The sequence below is a fragment of the Channa argus genome, chromosome 6 (assembly GCF_033026475.1).
Source record: "Channa argus isolate prfri chromosome 6, Channa argus male v1.0, whole genome shotgun sequence".
Lineage (NCBI taxonomy): Eukaryota > Metazoa > Chordata > Actinopteri > Anabantiformes > Channidae > Channa > Channa argus.
This window is the reverse complement of record NC_090202.1, coordinates 14,293,997-14,311,818: the sequence shown is the minus strand read 5'-3', so window position 1 is coordinate 14,311,818 and position 17,822 is coordinate 14,293,997. Positions and strand designations below refer to the sequence as shown.

General features: G+C 40.1%; 2 protein-coding genes across 2 annotated transcripts; both read left to right on the top strand.

The window, feature by feature from the left end:
* Positions 1-328: 328 nt before the first annotated feature.
* Positions 329-1,854, top strand: rnf7 (ring finger protein 7). Its single transcript, XM_067508536.1, has 3 exons — positions 329-551; positions 661-708; positions 1,392-1,854. Exons 1-3 carry the CDS (start codon positions 386-388, stop codon positions 1,508-1,510), a joined length of 333 nt encoding a protein of 110 aa, XP_067364637.1. The 5' UTR covers positions 329-385; the 3' UTR covers positions 1,511-1,854.
* Positions 1,855-3,961: 2,107 nt separating this feature from the next.
* Positions 3,962-8,499, top strand: grk7b (G protein-coupled receptor kinase 7b). The gene is made up of 4 exons (XM_067507645.1): positions 3,962-4,567; positions 4,814-5,251; positions 6,001-6,272; positions 7,745-8,499. Exons 1-4 carry the CDS (start codon positions 3,968-3,970, stop codon positions 8,070-8,072), a joined length of 1,638 nt encoding a protein of 545 aa, XP_067363746.1. The 5' UTR covers positions 3,962-3,967; the 3' UTR covers positions 8,073-8,499.
* The last annotated feature ends 9,323 nt before the right edge of the window (positions 8,500-17,822 follow it).

The window sequence follows — 17,822 nt, the reverse complement described above, 5'->3', positions numbered from 1 at the left end:
GACAGTCTAGAGGATGGTTTGAGTGTCCTTTAGTAACCATATGTGTAGGTCATAGGTTAGGTCACTAAACTGTCAGTGTCAAATAAAACATTTAAAATTATGTTAAAAGGCAATAAAATTATTCTTATCATAAAGTCTAGAAAACGTATTTACGCTCTATTAAACAATTCGCTGGTGTGCTCTATGGTTGTATTGTGTATAGTTTGATTTTGAACTTTTAAATGTAGTAGTCATTTTACCCAAAGTCCTGCACGACAGCGCCCTTTTCTGCTGCTAGGCAGACAGCACACTTGCTAATCTAGCTAGCATTAGCACTAGTGCTTTCCTCCATCTTGTTTAGCTTAGCTAAACTGGCTAACGTCACCGTATTTATCGTGCAGCAGAGATGGATGACGGTGACGAGCCGGGTTTAGTTCTCTCTCACAACACCTCTTCCGGCTCTAAATCGGGTGGGGACAAGATGTTTTCCTTAAAGAAGTGGAATGCTGTAGCAATGTGGAGCTGGGACGTTGAATGTGATACTTGTGCCATTTGTCGTGTACAAGTGATGGGTGAGTTGGATTAGACCGCTAATAGCTAGCGTAGCTTAGCTCGGATACTGGCTAGAAAATCTGGAATTCTAAAACAATTATAATTAAAGTAAATGTTCTCCGTTTTTAGACGCGTGTCTCCGATGCCAGGCGGAAAACAAACAAGAGGATTGTGTTGGTAAGACCATGTCAGCACTAAAACACACCGTTGGCAGTGATCAGGCAGTGACGTTTGCGTACACAACTAGCGCTATTGCAGGTTAATGCTGCTAACGTTACCTAGCTAAGTTAGTGTCGACGGATTCTCCAAGATGGTTTTATTTATCTTCGAGAAAGGGTTTGTATTCATATATTAACGTTTTATTTAAGTTAAGTTGGACATTAAACTGGGTTTGCATAAACAAGTGTCATGTTAAACGTTTAAAGTGAGAAACATTTAAATGAACGCTATTCAAGTGGTAATTGTACTGATAAATTTGTAGCATAATGTCATACTTGTATATTTACTTAAAACATTTTGTTGCCAGTAACTGATCATTTTGATAAACATTTTAATCGATTCTAAAGAAATTATTATGATATATTGATAGATTTTAGCTGCATATATAGATCTATATAGATATATAGATCTCTCTCTCTCTATATATATATAGAGAGAGAGATATAGATATATCTATAGATATAAAACTAACTTTTGAGACAATTTGTAAATTGTAAGTTCACTTGTAGATGGCTTTAAAGACTTCACTACTGTAATCTGTACCATATACTAATTTTTGCTTTGATGGTTTCATGTTTTGAATTCAATGCCAATTTTTGCTGTTCACTAAGTCACTTTCTTGCTGTCTGCTCCTCTTATAGTTGTATGGGGAGAATGCAACCACTCCTTCCATAACTGCTGCATGTCCCTTTGGGTGAAGCAGAACAATCGCTGTCCCCTCTGCCAGCAGGATTGGGTGGTTCAGAGAATCGGAAAGTAGGCTGCACATCCAGGCAGTCTGACTCTTCACCTGTTTGCACCGAGAAGGGGTGTCAAAATTGACAGTGATCACTGCAGCGTCCTGTGCACTTTCATTGACAACTGTCCTCCTACTTATGATTGCATGTTCCAGTAGTTCTCGACAAATGGACAAACTACAGCAGCAGAGACTCGTGGGAAGCTACTGGTTAATGTGGATGGAGGGATCAAGAGTCTTGATCAATCAGAAAAAAACCTGCAGTGTTTGGTCAAAAGTTTGCTTTACATTATTGTCTGTGATGGTGTTTAGTGTGTCTTGAATATTTGAGTGTCTTTTTAAAAATAAAATGTATATCTGTAAAAATGTACTTTTTCACTGGTATATAGCAATATGCTCAATGTTTCTTCAGCCAACCAAAACCAAAACATTATAACCACTTCTTATAATGCACTCCAGTCCGACTCCACAAACTTAATATACACAGACAGTAGAAAGTTGAACTCTGACAGTTTCACCCTAAACTGAGAAATTATAACATTGTAAATGCAGAATTCATGGCAGAGCCACTGTATTGTATTGCATTAAATTGCACAGGGGTCATAATGTTATGCCTGATTGGTGATTGGCTCTTTAGTGCAGTAAAATCTTTATATATTTGTTTTTTTAATTTTCTGAAAGGTTTTAACAATTTTTTCATTACCAATATAGGTGCACTGCGAGGACAGGGTGCACAATGTGTGAAGTCTAATTTCTCCACATTTGTTTAAAATGTGTTTGTAATCACTCCTTGAGCAGCTAGTTCTGGATCTTGCGAAGCCAGAAGAATCCAGTTAACTTTATATCTGATCCTAGACTGTAAACGAGAGAGGTTATGTTGTATTGAGTTTGAAGCTGAATTTCCTCTATCAAACTGGTAGAACTTTAACAACCACAAAACAGTTCCTCGTCATGGAAATAACTAGTTAATGGATGGACTCAAGCCCTTAAGTCACCTTCCTGCCTAATTAATTTGACAGACACTGTGAACTACCTGGAAGCTAGCCATGATAACCACCACACCACTAGCGTGCATTACACATGCATGGTGAGGCCTTGTTCCTCTTTCGACCTTAAATCCACACATTCTGACCTCTTTAGTGTAGTCATCAACTCCATCAGGATTTAGATCAACTAAATTAAATATGATAATTATAATAATTATGTACATTTGGATATGTCAATATTTTTTTCTGTGAAATGCCAAGCATTAAACATGAACAAATATTGTATGGAATTTCCTGTCAAAATAACAGAAGTACTAAGAACAGTTCCTGTGTCATGGAATATTTTAAGTGAGATGGCTGATCAGGCTAATTCACTTACCTGTAGATGTAGTTTATATATGAAAGGTCATTGCTTCAACATTCCTGACCAAGTAGAGGTAGTAAGCAAAAACAACTCCTTGTTTCAGTGTCCTAATGACAACTTCATACTAATATTTTCCTGAATATTAAATTGTACTTAAAGCTATAGACATACTGGTATCAATAGACAAAGCCAATTGGCTCATGCAATCTTAACTTATGCCACTTTCTTTATGACAAAGAAGTACATTTGCTCTTATAACGACAAATTATTTGAACCTGTAGCTGAGGAAATGATTGAGCTGTACTGTATTATGATTACACTAATTGCTTTGCCTTTCACTACATTTGTAGTGAAAGGCAAAGCAATTGCATCAGATTCAATGTTATTTTGTCCCCACCCTGTGCAGGTGGAAGCATGGCAATTAAATTAGTGTTCTGTAACCATTTTCATTTAGCGAAAAGTAAAGTTGGTACTTGGTGCATATTCTAAGATGTATTTGAAATGAGAGCAGGGGATTAAAAATAATCTCTCCTCAAGGTTCACTAAGCTGTTTTGGACCTGTAAATTATGCCATATTTTCTACATCATTTAAACATTTACAATTTAATGACCTCCTGATCTTCATGTCTTGATAAAAGATCCCGATGATTTCTAAAAGTGGTTAAGTCTTTATTCTCTCTGCAGTAATTTCCTACACAGTCTCCATTCTGTGCACATTACATACACATTGCTCTCTCATTGGCTCCTCTATCTGACAAACTAGGTTACAATCATCCATAACTTGTTATGGCCAGTATCTACCACCTTGATATGTCATGCTGGCCAGTCAGTTACTATACACAGGCTCTTGACTTCTACTAAAAATAGCGCATTCTAAAGCCTCTTAAGTTCAAACCACATAAGTTGCTTTCCCTAAGTGCTCTGCACTAATAAGTTTGCAAAGACACTTAATTACCAACAAATCCCTGAGGACATTGGTACTTTCATTGCTCAAAGACGCGTTGTTCAAGACGAGACGGATATTCATGATGCAGACGCTCGTAATGTTCAGTTGTGCCTGTAACCTGAAGATGACATTATGTGTTTTAGTTTTTCCAGCTACCTACAGGTATGCTGCAGGATACAGCCAGCATGGGTGACATGGTGGGACTGGACAGCCTAGTGGCCAACACAGCTTTCCTGAAGGCTCAGCAGAAAGATCACAATGAGCTAAGAAAACAGAGACTCTCACTCACTCTGCCCGTACCAAAGAAATCCTCTTTTCTGCAGGAAGCAATGAAGGACACGTATGAGTCACTGTGTGAACAGCAGCCTATTGGGAGAAAGTTGTTCCGGCAGTTCCTTCTAGCCTCTAACCCTCAGTACATGGCTGCTGTTGAGTTCCTGGAAGACCTGAGTGACTGGAGCTTTGCTGAAGATGAAACCAAAGAGAGGGCCAAACAGAGAATCTTCACTAAGTTCTGTCAACTTGAATCCAGGGGTTTCCTTTCCTGCCTTACAGGAGAGGATGCTAAGAGGTGCAAGCATTTATCAGACAAAAACTTTGATGAGATCATGATGGGACAGATAAGAGAAGGCACAAGGAAATTCTTGAAAGGCAAACCTTTCTCAGACTATCTTAAAAGCCCCTTCTTTTATAAGTTCTTGCAGTGGAAGGAGTACGAGAAGCAGAAGATCAGTGACAAATACTTTTATGAGTTTAGGACTTTGGGAAAAGGTGGCTTTGGTGAGGTGGGTGCAGGAAATGTGCAAATCTACATCTTTGTGCAACAATTTGTAAATTTAACTTAGTGCTGTGCACTGACCTGACAACCTGTTTTAGGTTATGTTTTATAATTATGATTTCATTGGCACATTTAGCCTCGGTGGTATTGTTCAGTAAACATTACAATTTGCTGACTTTAATAAAGCAGTATGACTACAGAGTAGTAGCAACCAATTTCATTAACACCAAACTAATGTTGCTCTTTCTGCCAGGTGTGTGCAGTGCAGGTAAAGCACACAGGACAAATGTATGCCTGCAAGAAGCTGGACAAGAGGCGCTTGAAGAAAAAAAGGGGTGAGAAGATGGCCCTTCTGGAGAAGCAGATCTTGGAGAAGGTCAGCAGCCTTTTTATTGTAAATCTGGCATATGCCTACGACAACAAAACCCACCTGTGTCTGGTCATGGACCTCATGAATGGAGGAGACCTTAAGTTTCACATCTACGAGTTAGGGGAGAGGGGAATCTGCATGGAGCGTGTAGTTTACTACTCTGCCCAGATAACTGCTGGGATCCTTCACCTGCACTCTATGGACATTGTGTACCGGGACATGAAGCCTGACAACATTCTGTTAGATAGTAAAGGACAATGTCGCCTATCAGACTTTGGATTGGCCATGGAACTGCCAAAGGGTAAAATGCTCTGCCAGAAGGTTAGTATAGTGACTGGTCTCTAAATTGACCTTCAGTACTTGGATTGTGCTTAAAAGTTTCTGTACATTTGTATGGACTACTAATTACAGGATAATAGTTTTGGTGACAACTCTCCATTCTCAAAATGCAATAATTATATACTTGTGTTTTGGACTCTCCTCGTAATGACACTGTAGTGTACTGCATGTACCAGAAACAGATATGATGGTACACGATGCTGCTCTGAAAGACAAAGCATAAGAGCTGTGTGACACAAATTAATCCAATTAAAAGATGCCTGACCTCATCCTGGGTTGGAGGCCGCGCCAGTGGAAACATGTATGGAAAACTGACCAGACCCTGTTAGCATTACTTCGTTAATCTTTGCTTTACTAATACTAGATAAGACTGTCTGTCAAAGGAGATGAGTCAGGAGTTTCACAGTAGAGCTGCACTCAGCGAAGATGAGAAACAACAATGTTGTATTTATCAGTTTACCAGCCTTATGGAGGGAAGTTAAAGATCAATATTTGGTGGAATAAGGTTTTATGTTAGGCCCCTACATCTCACATAATATTTGTGTCTCCATTAATAATGTTTTCTATCATGTAAAGGCTGGTCAAGACCCTGTTGCAAACAACACAAATGAACATCCTGTGACTGTAACCAGACCTGAACATCACTGTTAAAGTTTTATTCCAGAGGAATGGGCAGAGGCTCATGTCTCTTTGACCTCTTCCTCATTATCCTCCTCTCTCTGTGTCACCAGGCTGGTACGACAGGCTACATGGCTCCTGAGATCCTGAGGCAAGAGTACTATCGTATGTCTGTAGACTGGTGGGCTCTGGGCTGTAGTATCTACGAGATGGTGGCTGCCCGTTTGCCTTTTAAAGACTTTAAAGAAAAGGTGCAGAATGAGGAGGTAATTCGCCGCACCTTGGAGGATGAGTGCAAGTTTGAACACAAACGCTTTGATGCTCCCACAAAGGACATCATCAGCCGCTTACTCAAGAAGAAGTTGGAGCATCGCCTTGGGTGTCGGTAAGCAAAAACAGACATTTGTTTAGACTTTGTCACATTAAGATTGGGTGATGTAAGGATCGTGCAACAAATATCCTGACAGCAGGGAATCTTTTCATACTTTGGGCACATATACCTTCCTTACCAAAAATGCATGATGTTTTCCTCAGAACTGTACTTAACTGGCCTCACTGGTAGGTTTCCCTATCAGAAACTGAAGGGACTGTAATATTAGTAAAACAACATACCAGAGTTCTGCTTCAGAAAACTGATGTTTTCTTACAATATTTGATTGTAATTGTAAATGAATGGGTAGATTTATTTGCTGTGCAAAAGACAACAAATTATAAAATGTGTACTTCTACTCTCTACTGGGATATACATATATATATATATATAAATATATATATATATATATATATATATATGTGTGTGTGTGTGTGTATGTGTGTGTGTGTGTGTGTGTGTGTGTGTGTGTGTGTTTTGTTATAAAATATAGATTATAAAAAGAAATAACAGGTCAAAATCGTAGTTGCCATGACCAATATTCTAATTACCTGCCAACCAAAACATCATTAATGAAAATAAACTGTCAGAGTTGACTTGTCAGTGGGTTTTTTAAAACCTCTTGTAAAAGAGGGGGCACTAGCTTGATGCTAATGCTTGGAGGACTTTGGCAAGTATATGACATCCTTGGTCTAGATAGCAAGATTCAGAATTTTGGGGATCATAAAAATGAACCTCCAGACAAAGCGCTGAAGCACTGCATTCATGCCAGCACAGGGGGTGCTGAGTCTTTTAGGAAAACAAATTTATACCTGAATACATCTTTGAAACAAAGCTGCCAGATCAGAGACCAAAGACACCTTTAGCAGCCACACTGTGCTGTAGACTGTCCATTAGTACACATCAAACATTTATTTCTCATTGCAAGAACAGAAAATTAACATTTTTTTTCAGTCAGTCCCACCTTCTCCCTGAAACTATCTTTACACAGGAGAACCTTACAATTTAAAGGTGAATCAGGTCTCTGGCGTGAGACCAAATTAAACTAGGCAATAAAAGTGTTTATGTGTGGGATCAAAAATCTATTTTTTAATATACTTTATTGCAGAAAATAAGTTCACATATCTGGGTCCTTAATTTTAATAATAATAATGTAATAATAATAATTTCATATAATAATAGAAGTACTTAATTTGTAAATTGTTTATTTGTAAAACTAACATCCTTATTGTCCTTCTCAGTAGCTACAGAGCTGACCTCGAGTAGAAGTCCAGTAGAAAGTAGAAGTACAAAGCATCCACCCCCATTCTTTTGTGATACTGATAATGATGATGATAATTATTATTATATATTTCTGATCTCACACCTAAACCATTTTATTGCCTAGTTTAATACTTTTACAGACCCACTACCTACAGTATAAATCAAATATGTTACGTCTCATTTCAGTCATTAACCATCCATGTTTTGTGTCTTTCTAATGCTAGTGGTGGTGACCCAAAAAGTCACGAATTTTTCAAGAGTATCAGTTTCCATCGTCTTGAGGCAGGGTTGGTGCAGCCCCCCTGGGTGCCAAAGACCAATGTGGTCTATGCCAAGAACCTGGAAAAGCTTAGTCACACCTCTGATGTACAGGACATTGAGCTGGATGCCAAGGATGAGCAATTCTTTAGGGAGTTCAGCACGGGTGCTGTCCCCATCCAGTGGCAGAAAGAGATGATTGACAGCGGAGTGTTCGATGAGCTGAATGACTGCAAACTAAACGCACAGGGCTGTGACACATCATTGACATCCAGGATGTGTGCAATTTTGTAAGCATTTGATTTCATCTCCATTACCAATGGACAATATTCCTTTTGAATACTTTTGAATGCACAAATATCCATAAATCGAATCCATTTTAAACATTTGCAGTGCCTGCTTATGGTGCAATATTAAACTCCTCAGGAACCTTTTCAAACATGTTTTACAACCACTGCTCACCTTTTCCCTTAACCTTAATATATTGTCTTACCAAAGGAGAATGGTCTTGGCAGTCTGTGCTGATTTAGAACCATGATCATAGAATCGGCACAAGCAAACATAATGGGACATCTGTCTCAGTGGTAAACTAAAACCATAGGTTTTGTTTTCCACTTTATGCCCGGATGGAAACACATGCTGACATTGTGCGGCAACTGCTGCTTTATTCTTTGCCCTGTGTTCCTAGTGAGACAGCAGATCCTAGTGCATGCATAGTTTCCATTACATCACTCAGTCATCTTGGCAGGCTTAAGTGTTTGCACGTGTTTGTAAACAAGCTCCTTAATGGCTGTCTGTCAGCAAACAGCAGCAGGATTATGATCAGTATTTGTAGCAATATGTCAGATTTGTTAGAAAGCTCAAGTTTAAATATTAATACCATGACTGCCTTTTGCTCTTGTGAGTTTTGATCCTCATGTGAGCTAAGGACTGATGTGAATGCTCTCAGTTGCTGGCATTCGCCACTAAGTGCCGCCACACACTCATGAAATGCATTCCACCTCCAGCAGCTTTCTTTACCATCCACATTATTCTGGCTGTGCTTCTGTAGTGTTTACAGTTCAGCTTTCACAAGTGGATGCGGCTGTCATATTCCCACATGGAGGTTTTGGCGATAAAAAGGGATTATTACCCACCAAATCAGCCTGTGTTTACACACCATACACTACTAAAGTAACAGACCTTATAGACTTACAACATAGCAACAATGAACTACATGTTCTTATATCCATAGATGGACTTCATTTCCACCTACATAAAAAGCCTCAGTATGAGCTCCATGGCCTAATCTTGATTTTTTTTATTTTTCTTAGACTGCATATATTGTTTTGCAACAGTAATTGCTTCATCTCAAAGTATTTATTGAAACAAAAGAGTTAACAAGAGTGGTGGGTATACCACAACAAAAAATGTCAATGTCTCAATAACTTGTCAATTGTTATGTGTCGGCTTGGTCTCATGATGTCAAAATTTGAACAGCATGATGAGAAAGGAATGTTTACATACAAACTGATATTGAACCAGAACATTTAGTGGTCCACGGATCACGCTGTGATTTTTGCAGTTAATCGTCTTGTTAGAGAACAGGATGTTATGCAATAAGTACTGAAATATTGAACAGTTGGAAATGTGCATTCAAAAGTTTAGAGTAGGTCAAATTAAGTTCACCCATACAGGTTAGAGCGCATTTTAGGTGCATTCTGAAATTTCATCATGGAATATCTCTAACTTTTTGTGAGTAGTGTTTTACTTTAGGTTATTCTACTGATATTTGATAGTGAGCAGAGAGGAGGAATGAAGGAACAGAGAGGTAGGATGACATGAACATCGTCCCTGACCATGTTATACCTGACCTGACCTTCCAAACTCCCAATAACAAAAAAAACCAAAAACTGCTCAAATCAGAACTCTTCTGCAACTTCCACTTGCAATTAAAAAAATGCTATATGTTCTTTGATGGACTTGCATCTCATGAACCAGAAACCTTTCTTCTCATAGTACTTTGCTTTAATGTTTTCTCCTTGACTTTGATTTTCGCAGGTTTTGTACCTCACTTGTAAGTTGCTTAGGATGACATCATCTGCCAGATGACTAAATGACCAGATGTTGCATTATATACATTTTACACATCTTAGGCTACAAGCATGTTCAGGTGTCTAATTACTAACTTAATGGAGGAATTTTATCTGAAGTTTTGTTTTAGTGCCAATATTTGCCAATTAAATACGTTCTTTATTTGTAGGTTTATAGGTATTAGAACTTATTAGTACTTGTTTTGTGTTACTTTTATTGCTTTGTGTGTTTCACAACATTCTCTACTCTTATTTATTTAATGTTTGAGCATTTAGCCACAGTTTTTATAAGAAATGGTGAAATAAAGATCGCTGTAATGATTTCTGTTAATGAGTTTCGATGACAATAATTGTTACAGATGAACACTTATGCACTTATTTTTATTATCCTCTCATTGCTCATGCTGCATATTATCTGACTTTATATAGCCAGAGCAAAATGTTGTAGTAACAACAGCACATTCACAATTACAACACAATGTCACCTCAATATTCCAGCGTAGCAACCATCACTCAGTGGATCACTCCCAAACCTCAGACGCATTTAGGTAATGAGGGACACATAAACATGTGTTGTGCTAATTCCTGCAAGGCGGTGACCTTACAGGGCTGAGAAGTGGTTCCGTTCACGCTCAACTGTCATGAGATTAGAGGGTGGTTCAGATGGAAATCCAAGACGCAACTTGATCATCGTCGGCTGTGAAGGCAGAATGGGGAGTCCACTGTGGACGACGTGACGACAAGACGAACTCAGCAGAAGGTCTCCAGGAACATGTTTTTACCAGGCGCCTACAAGCCTCTGCCAGGGTTTAGTTCCCCATGGCCCGACGCTGTAATACTGCCCTCTAACACACATACACAGCAGATGAACAACTCTGCAGTGGACACACATGCACACAGCATGTATCATTGCGCATTTGCAATCATGCATGCAGATGCATACACATTTATGCATCTTTACACACTTGTAAATCTGCTGACTCTGCAGGCAAAGATGTACACAGAGCACACATGTCATAACAAACAGTTAAATATACACACTCTGATGCACACTTGCACTTACACACGCACACAAAATCTTATTACCTCTGTTGAAGCAGACGTAGGGTTTTAGAGATCAAAGCAGGACAGGGTGTAATTTGGTATCTGCGTTTGTGACATGCCCATGCCCTGGATTCACATCAAAGGCATGTGCCACACTTCAGCTCTGCACTGGCATTCTCAGGATGGTATCACACCACTGATATTACTGTTTTTCCCTGCTTTAGCTGTGAGTGTGTATCTGGATAAATGAATACATGCACATGCAGTTGTCTCTATAGATGTATAAATTAAAAAGGCCGATTTGTGTCAGTCTAAGCACTTGTGCATGCACAACGGTGTGTGTCTGTGAAAGTGAGTATTTAGCATAGGTGATAGGGTGGTTAAACAGCCAAGACAGAAAGGCCATTGTCTGCCGAGGGAAAGAGAGAGTCAACCATGTGGGAGTGAGACTGAAGAAGAGGATTGTTGCTTTCTGTCTTGTACCCACAGTTAGTGTGAGGTCCTTCATTTGGGGGTTTAAAATCTTTTTTTTTCAATTGTTGAAATATTTTCCCTGAGTGATATTTATGCCATTGCATAACAATGTAGAGAAATACGAATCAAGAATCACATCGAGACAGAGAGCCTCATCATGCTGAGCTACCAGGGTGACCCCCACTACCACTCAGGAAGTGTTTCGTTTCTGGTCAACGGTTACTTTTCCAAGATTCATTGCTTGAATTCTTTACATTTCCACAAATAAGTGAATTCCTGCAGAACGGTCCAACAGAAACAGAGTGTGTGTGTGCATGATTTTCTTCCCCAATGAGGCCCAATGGGCAGTTTCCATGGCGCCCAGACCTCAGACCCTTCCACTGCCAGGGGCTGGACAACGTCATGGATAGAGCCTATTTAGTACTTATGTGCACTTGTAAACAGTCCCACACTCTTACCTCTCATACTATCTCTTCAGTGTGTTTAGTCTCTTTACTGCAAAAGCCATCTGTCTGTGTCATTTAATCTCATGTTCAGACTTCAACAATTATTTTTCTTTCAGTAAGAAAAATACTGAAAATGACAGGTATGGACAGAATTCATGAAACAAACATGATTTGTTTTGGAAGCTGTGAAAATGGTCTCTCCACATTAACAGATAGTTTTCAGTTGATTCAGGAAAATGGAATTTTATGGCTCAGTAAAAGATGGAAGTGACTGAAACTGACGAACTGCGGAGGAATTCGCAACCTTAAAGTACCATGTCGACTAAGACAGTTCCTTCATTTGTTAATCATGTTGTTGTTGGCTGTTGGAGAGAAACTGTGATGAATCCTGTTTCAAGACTTGAAGTACTCTGCTTTATGTTGTCCTCACGTGGTGCATATTCCCAAAAAACGTTTCATCAAATCACTTCAAAGCCCTGTGTAGTTTTCCAGCACATACAGCATATGATTTATTGTAAGGGTCGGGCCATCTGGACAAATAACAAGTCATGATGCATGCATTAAGCCAATTTTTGTATCTATCTAATTTGTCTGTTATTTAATCCATTGTTTCAACAATTCATACATTCAACTATCGCTAGATAGATTACTATCTACACTATAAACACTTACCAACATCTAAATGGTTACAATTTAATCTGATTATTGCAATTTATTATTATTTTAATTATTGCAATTGCAATAAATTGTTATTCCACTTCTTAACTTTCACAGTTTACCCATTTCCACGATCAGCACTTTGTCACATTTCTTCGGTCACCTGTCACAGGGAATAAAGTTCTCTTCCACAAGTAGAAAATCCCAAGGAAACGGCTTAAAGTTCAAAAAGTTACAGCTTCCTGAAACCCGAGTTGGCCAGAGTGTAAAGCTTTCTGATGTTCCTCACTCCTCCACTGCAGGGTGATTGAAGATCAGCACATCAAACGAAGAGTGGGAGGGTTATAATGATACAGAATACAGTATCAGGGAAACACTTTACAACTCTTCATCCTGAACTGTGAAGGGAAAAACACTTGTGGTGCATGTGTTAATGTACTTTAATTACATTGAAACATGCTGTCCTGGGGGGTCACTGTTTGAGCGGTTTTTGGCATCTGTGTTTGTGAGTCCTCAGAAGTGGGCACAAAAGAAATAATTTCCACAGTGCTGGGTGGCAGTGACACAAAAGCAGAAATCTAAGCTGTGAGGTGGTGTTAGTTTCTAAGTGTTCTTGCAGTTTGATTTAATTAGCTGGTACTTATTGCATTTTTGTTAGCAGAGTCATGACTGACAGTTGGTGTGGCAGGCAGTCTGGACTAAGTCCAAGTCCATCTTTGCTGTTGGTGTGTGTTCCCAGACTCAGTAACCTGCCTCTTCCAGTCTGTCACAACCTTTAAGACTCTCAGTATCACTTTGCATTTGTGTGTGTGTGTGTGTGTGTGTGCGTGTGCATGTGTGTGTGTGTGTGTTTGTGTGTGTCTCATTAAATTCACTCCCATCACACCATCCTATAACATCTGGGGTGTGTTGATACACAGCTGCTGATAGATCCTGTTTCTGTAATAAAGAAACGTGTAGGACGTGTGTAAACTAGCTGGTTTTTGCTGAAAGACAAAGGTCAGGTCTGTTCAGCACAGGAGACAACCCAGCAACTCCTCATACTGTTACTGTATGGTGTTTCCTCACAGGTATTACTCACAGAGTCATTTGGTCCCTGTTTGCTAGCAGGAAGAGCTATATTCAGATTCTTGGCAAAAGCTTTAAATTCCTAAAAGGATGCTCCTTGTCCAATATTTCACTGTGGACAGGGTGTCAGTGTGCAGCTGAGGTCTGGAGAGTGTCCTCTTTGTTCAGAGCAGTCTGGTATGTCTGCTGTTTTCAGATGATGTCATGCTTATGGCTTTATATGCCTGATGTAGAGGAGTTTAGGTACAGTACAATATCTTACGGTTTTAAGGAATTGATTCCTAAAGGAACGTGTTTAATTTGCACATAATTCTTATAAAGTTTCCACTACAAAAGACAAACTGCAATTTTAGTTCCATCTTCTCAGTTTTTATGTTTGTAGCTTTTCTGTACCACTCTGATTTGTGCAACAAACACATATTTACAGGCTAACATGCTAAGCCTCACATACTGTGCTTAACTGCATGTTGGCAATGTCACTATGTACATGTCAGCATCCCTGTTCCCTTGAGTGGAACAGGGATGCAGTATAATTTCTGGTATCTCAAAAAAAGACATGCACCTTGGCAAATGTAGCAATAAGAAGAGGTGGCTTTTTTGCTAAATATAGATTATGATCAGAGAGGGATGCTTTGTACTCGTTGTGGATGTCACCTCATCCACAGGTTACTAGAATGAGCACCAAACAGTTATGTTGTCATACATAAAATCCTGTGGTTTTCTTCCCATCTCAGTGGGATGACCGATAATTTTGGTTCCCAAATGAAAAAATTACAGTTTTAAATGCTCTGTGTACTTAGAAGTTGTGTCCTTTGAGAAACTACATCTTGTTTTAACAGATTACTTTAGGCTTTGTCTTGTTGCAGGCCATCTTTTGGCATTCAAAATCCAGCTGAGCTCAAGTTGCCAATCCTGCAACAGAGGCCATAACTTCTGTTGAGAATGCTTTTAGTGGCAACAGGTTTCAAATGTTAAAGCTCCACACTGTAACCTTATCTTGCTTATTTTTATCTTTAGTGAATGTGTTTTATACTTACATTTACAGTGGATTATTGGGGTGGGCTTTATCTTAGGATGATCATGACAAAGTGGTCTTTGGGCTGTGACACACAAATACATGGACATGCAACAATGTGCTATGAGAAACATCAACACACACACACACACACACACACACACACACACATCGCCCCCAGATGTTTCTTGGCATGGTCTGCTATGACTCCAGGCCATTTGTTTACCCATGCGTGCATAGTTAACTCTCCATGCCCTGTACAACACAGCTCTGCGTTTTCCCAACTTTTTTAACAGTCTTTCATGAGGCAGAAATATTCATTAGTACACCTAAAAGTGTAGAAATAGTGCTTTTTGTACACTTTTAATTGAAATCGTAATTGTGTTATAGGTGAACACAGCATGAGACTGAAAAAAGAAGAGATCCCACTGTCACATACTGTATCTGCTGTCTGGTTTGAAACATCAGCAAACCAACACATAGTTTCATGGCTAAAGTATCTTCATAGCATGGCAGATGTCCCCACAAAAGTGCCATCCAAATGAATTTTCATTCATACCCCAGCTCACTTTATATTTCTTTATATTTCCTGTGCTCTGCTATTCACTTCAATTGATCAGATTTGTCCACAATCTCATTTAAAATACTAACACAGGGGTTTTTTAGTGACTCTGGCTAATCTGACCTATAGTTAGATTGAAGCTCTTTGCAGTTGCAAGGTGTCAAAAACTGGGACCGATCCCCGGTCCCGGCTATATGTCTCTGGGCAGGACATTAACGGCCCATTCCCATCCCCAGCTGTGCAGTGCCGGTCCAAGCCCGGTAGAAATTGGGGAGGGTTGCATCAGGAAGTGCATCCGGCGTAAAAAATGTGCGTAAAAAAAATCAACATGCGGACAATGATCTGCTGTGGCGACCCTGAACTCACAGGATAAGCTGAAAGGATAAGACAAGACCAAGTTTATCTCACTCTGTCATTGGGCACTTCTGTCCTGCTGCTTGTATTTTCTTACCATGCAGCTTTAAAAAGTATGTCTGTGTCTCTTGTCCAAAATTAGCTTGTGCATGGGATGAAAAGTATGGTTTTTCTGTGTCATGATAAGAATGAACTTATGAAACATGAATGAAAACACCTGTGTGGGTGGCTTTAACCAATCCCATCAGGAAGGTTACTGTTCTGGTTGCCGTTTAGTGGTGTTTAACAGACGTTCATCATTTTTCCTGCTTGAAATCCAGCAGTCATGTCCGTGCTCCTATAGGTGAGAGCAGCTGCTCATGCTCACATGCTTTGTCAGATTGTTAACACATAATAAGCCCTCACTTGTAAACATCAAAGCATCCTTTTTTCAGTCAGTGCAGTGTCCTTTCTCCTGTTGCTTTAAACACGTGTACCTTTATTACGCCTGTTGTGAAGAGATGGAGCCTTTCTTGCAAGCATATCTTACAGTGCAACACAAAAAATACCCATATGCACTTATACTCAAATGCCAACACATCTACACACGTAGTGTATATATCTTGCACAACCAAGGTCCTGATATGTCTGAAAAGAACCCTTTGATGGTGCAGCCCTCACTTTTTATTTGCCGTTTGAGTTGGCATTGACAGACTTCTCCCGAGGTCCATTGGCTGATGCACGCACACACACACACACATACACACACACACACACACACACACACCACACACACACACACACACACACAAACACAAACACCCACCCACACCCACACCCAAACACACACACACACATACACACAGCCCTGAAAGCTTCATGGAGCCTGCAGGGAGTCAAACTGCTCTCACCTGTTGTCTCTGGCAGCCTTAGAGGAGACGATTAGCGCCTAGCCCTGACAATATGCTCTTTGTTCCCCTCTTTCTCTCCCTCTCCCTCTCTGCCATCTCATACTCGCGGTCTGTCACTTCTACCGCTGCTTATTTCTCCCTCAGCCTGGCCTCCTGTCCTAGTCTGTTTTTACCTCTCAATGTCTCTCTGTCACTCTTTATCCATCTAGCTTGCATACTATTTCTGTCTTCCACCGTCTTTCTCTCACTCTTTCTGTTTCTATCTGTTGCTACTGCCCTTGTGGCTGTCGCTTCTGCCCTTGTGCCCATGAGAGGAGCGTGTGGAAAACAGTTGAACACTTTATCACTAATCATCGAGGTAATCCCTTGCAAATACACTTCGTGATGGCACTGCGCACATGTGCTGCAGAGGTGTCATTGCTGGACCAATCACAATGGGCAAAGCCCGATTTAACTCATATTGGTCTACATTGATATCAAGACTCTGAGGTCAAATTTTTCAAACATTAATGTGTGGTTTGCCGCTCTGAATGTATTAGCATGTTAAGTGAGGCCTGGTCATCCATGACTGGCATCTGAGGGTGTAACAGAGCAAGTTGCCCTCACGCCAGGAGAAGCACAACGGCTGCAAAGAGGCCGGCTGTGACATTTCCACAAGCTGGGTCACAGATGTACAACTGTATAAAGTGGCCATTATGACCAGAGGGGAAGACCTCTGAGAGATCTGGGTGAGTCCAGCTAGTGTTTCTCTACAAATGAAAACATAGTGGACAACACTAAAAGCCAGGGCTAGTGCAGAGAGGAAATTATAATAATAATTTATAACGTCTATAATGTCTGGAACTTGAGGAGACCAGTTGCTGGAGTTTCACAAGAGGAATGTTGTCTCATACCGGATTCTGATGCAGGATTCTAGCTGCTCAACAGTCAGGGGCTTTCGTTGCCGGATTTTTTGTTTTACGAAAGAGACATTGTCTGGATGGGAGCGTATGTTGCTCTAAAACCTCTACTTTTCAGCATTGATGGTGCCTTTCCAGATGTGTAAACTGCCCACACCATAGGCACTGATGCAACCCCACACCATCAGAGATGCAGGCTTTTGAACTGTCCGCTGATAACAAGCTGGATGGTCCCTCTCCTCTTTAGTCCCTAGGACAGAGTGTCCATTATTTCTAAAAAGAATTTCAAATTGTGATTCATTTGACCACAGAACAGTTTTCCATTTTGCCTCAGACCATTGAATGAACTTTTCCCTCGTCTCCACATATGGCTTCTTCTTTCCATGTTAAAATTTGACTTACATTCGTGGATTGCACAGCAAACTGTGTTCACAGAAAGTGAATTCTAGGAGTGTTTCTGAGCCCATGCAGTGCCGTCTGAGAGCCCGAAGTTCACACGCATCAAGTTTTGACTGTTGGCCTTGTCCCTTCCGCCCAGAGGTTCCTCCTGATTCTCTGAATCT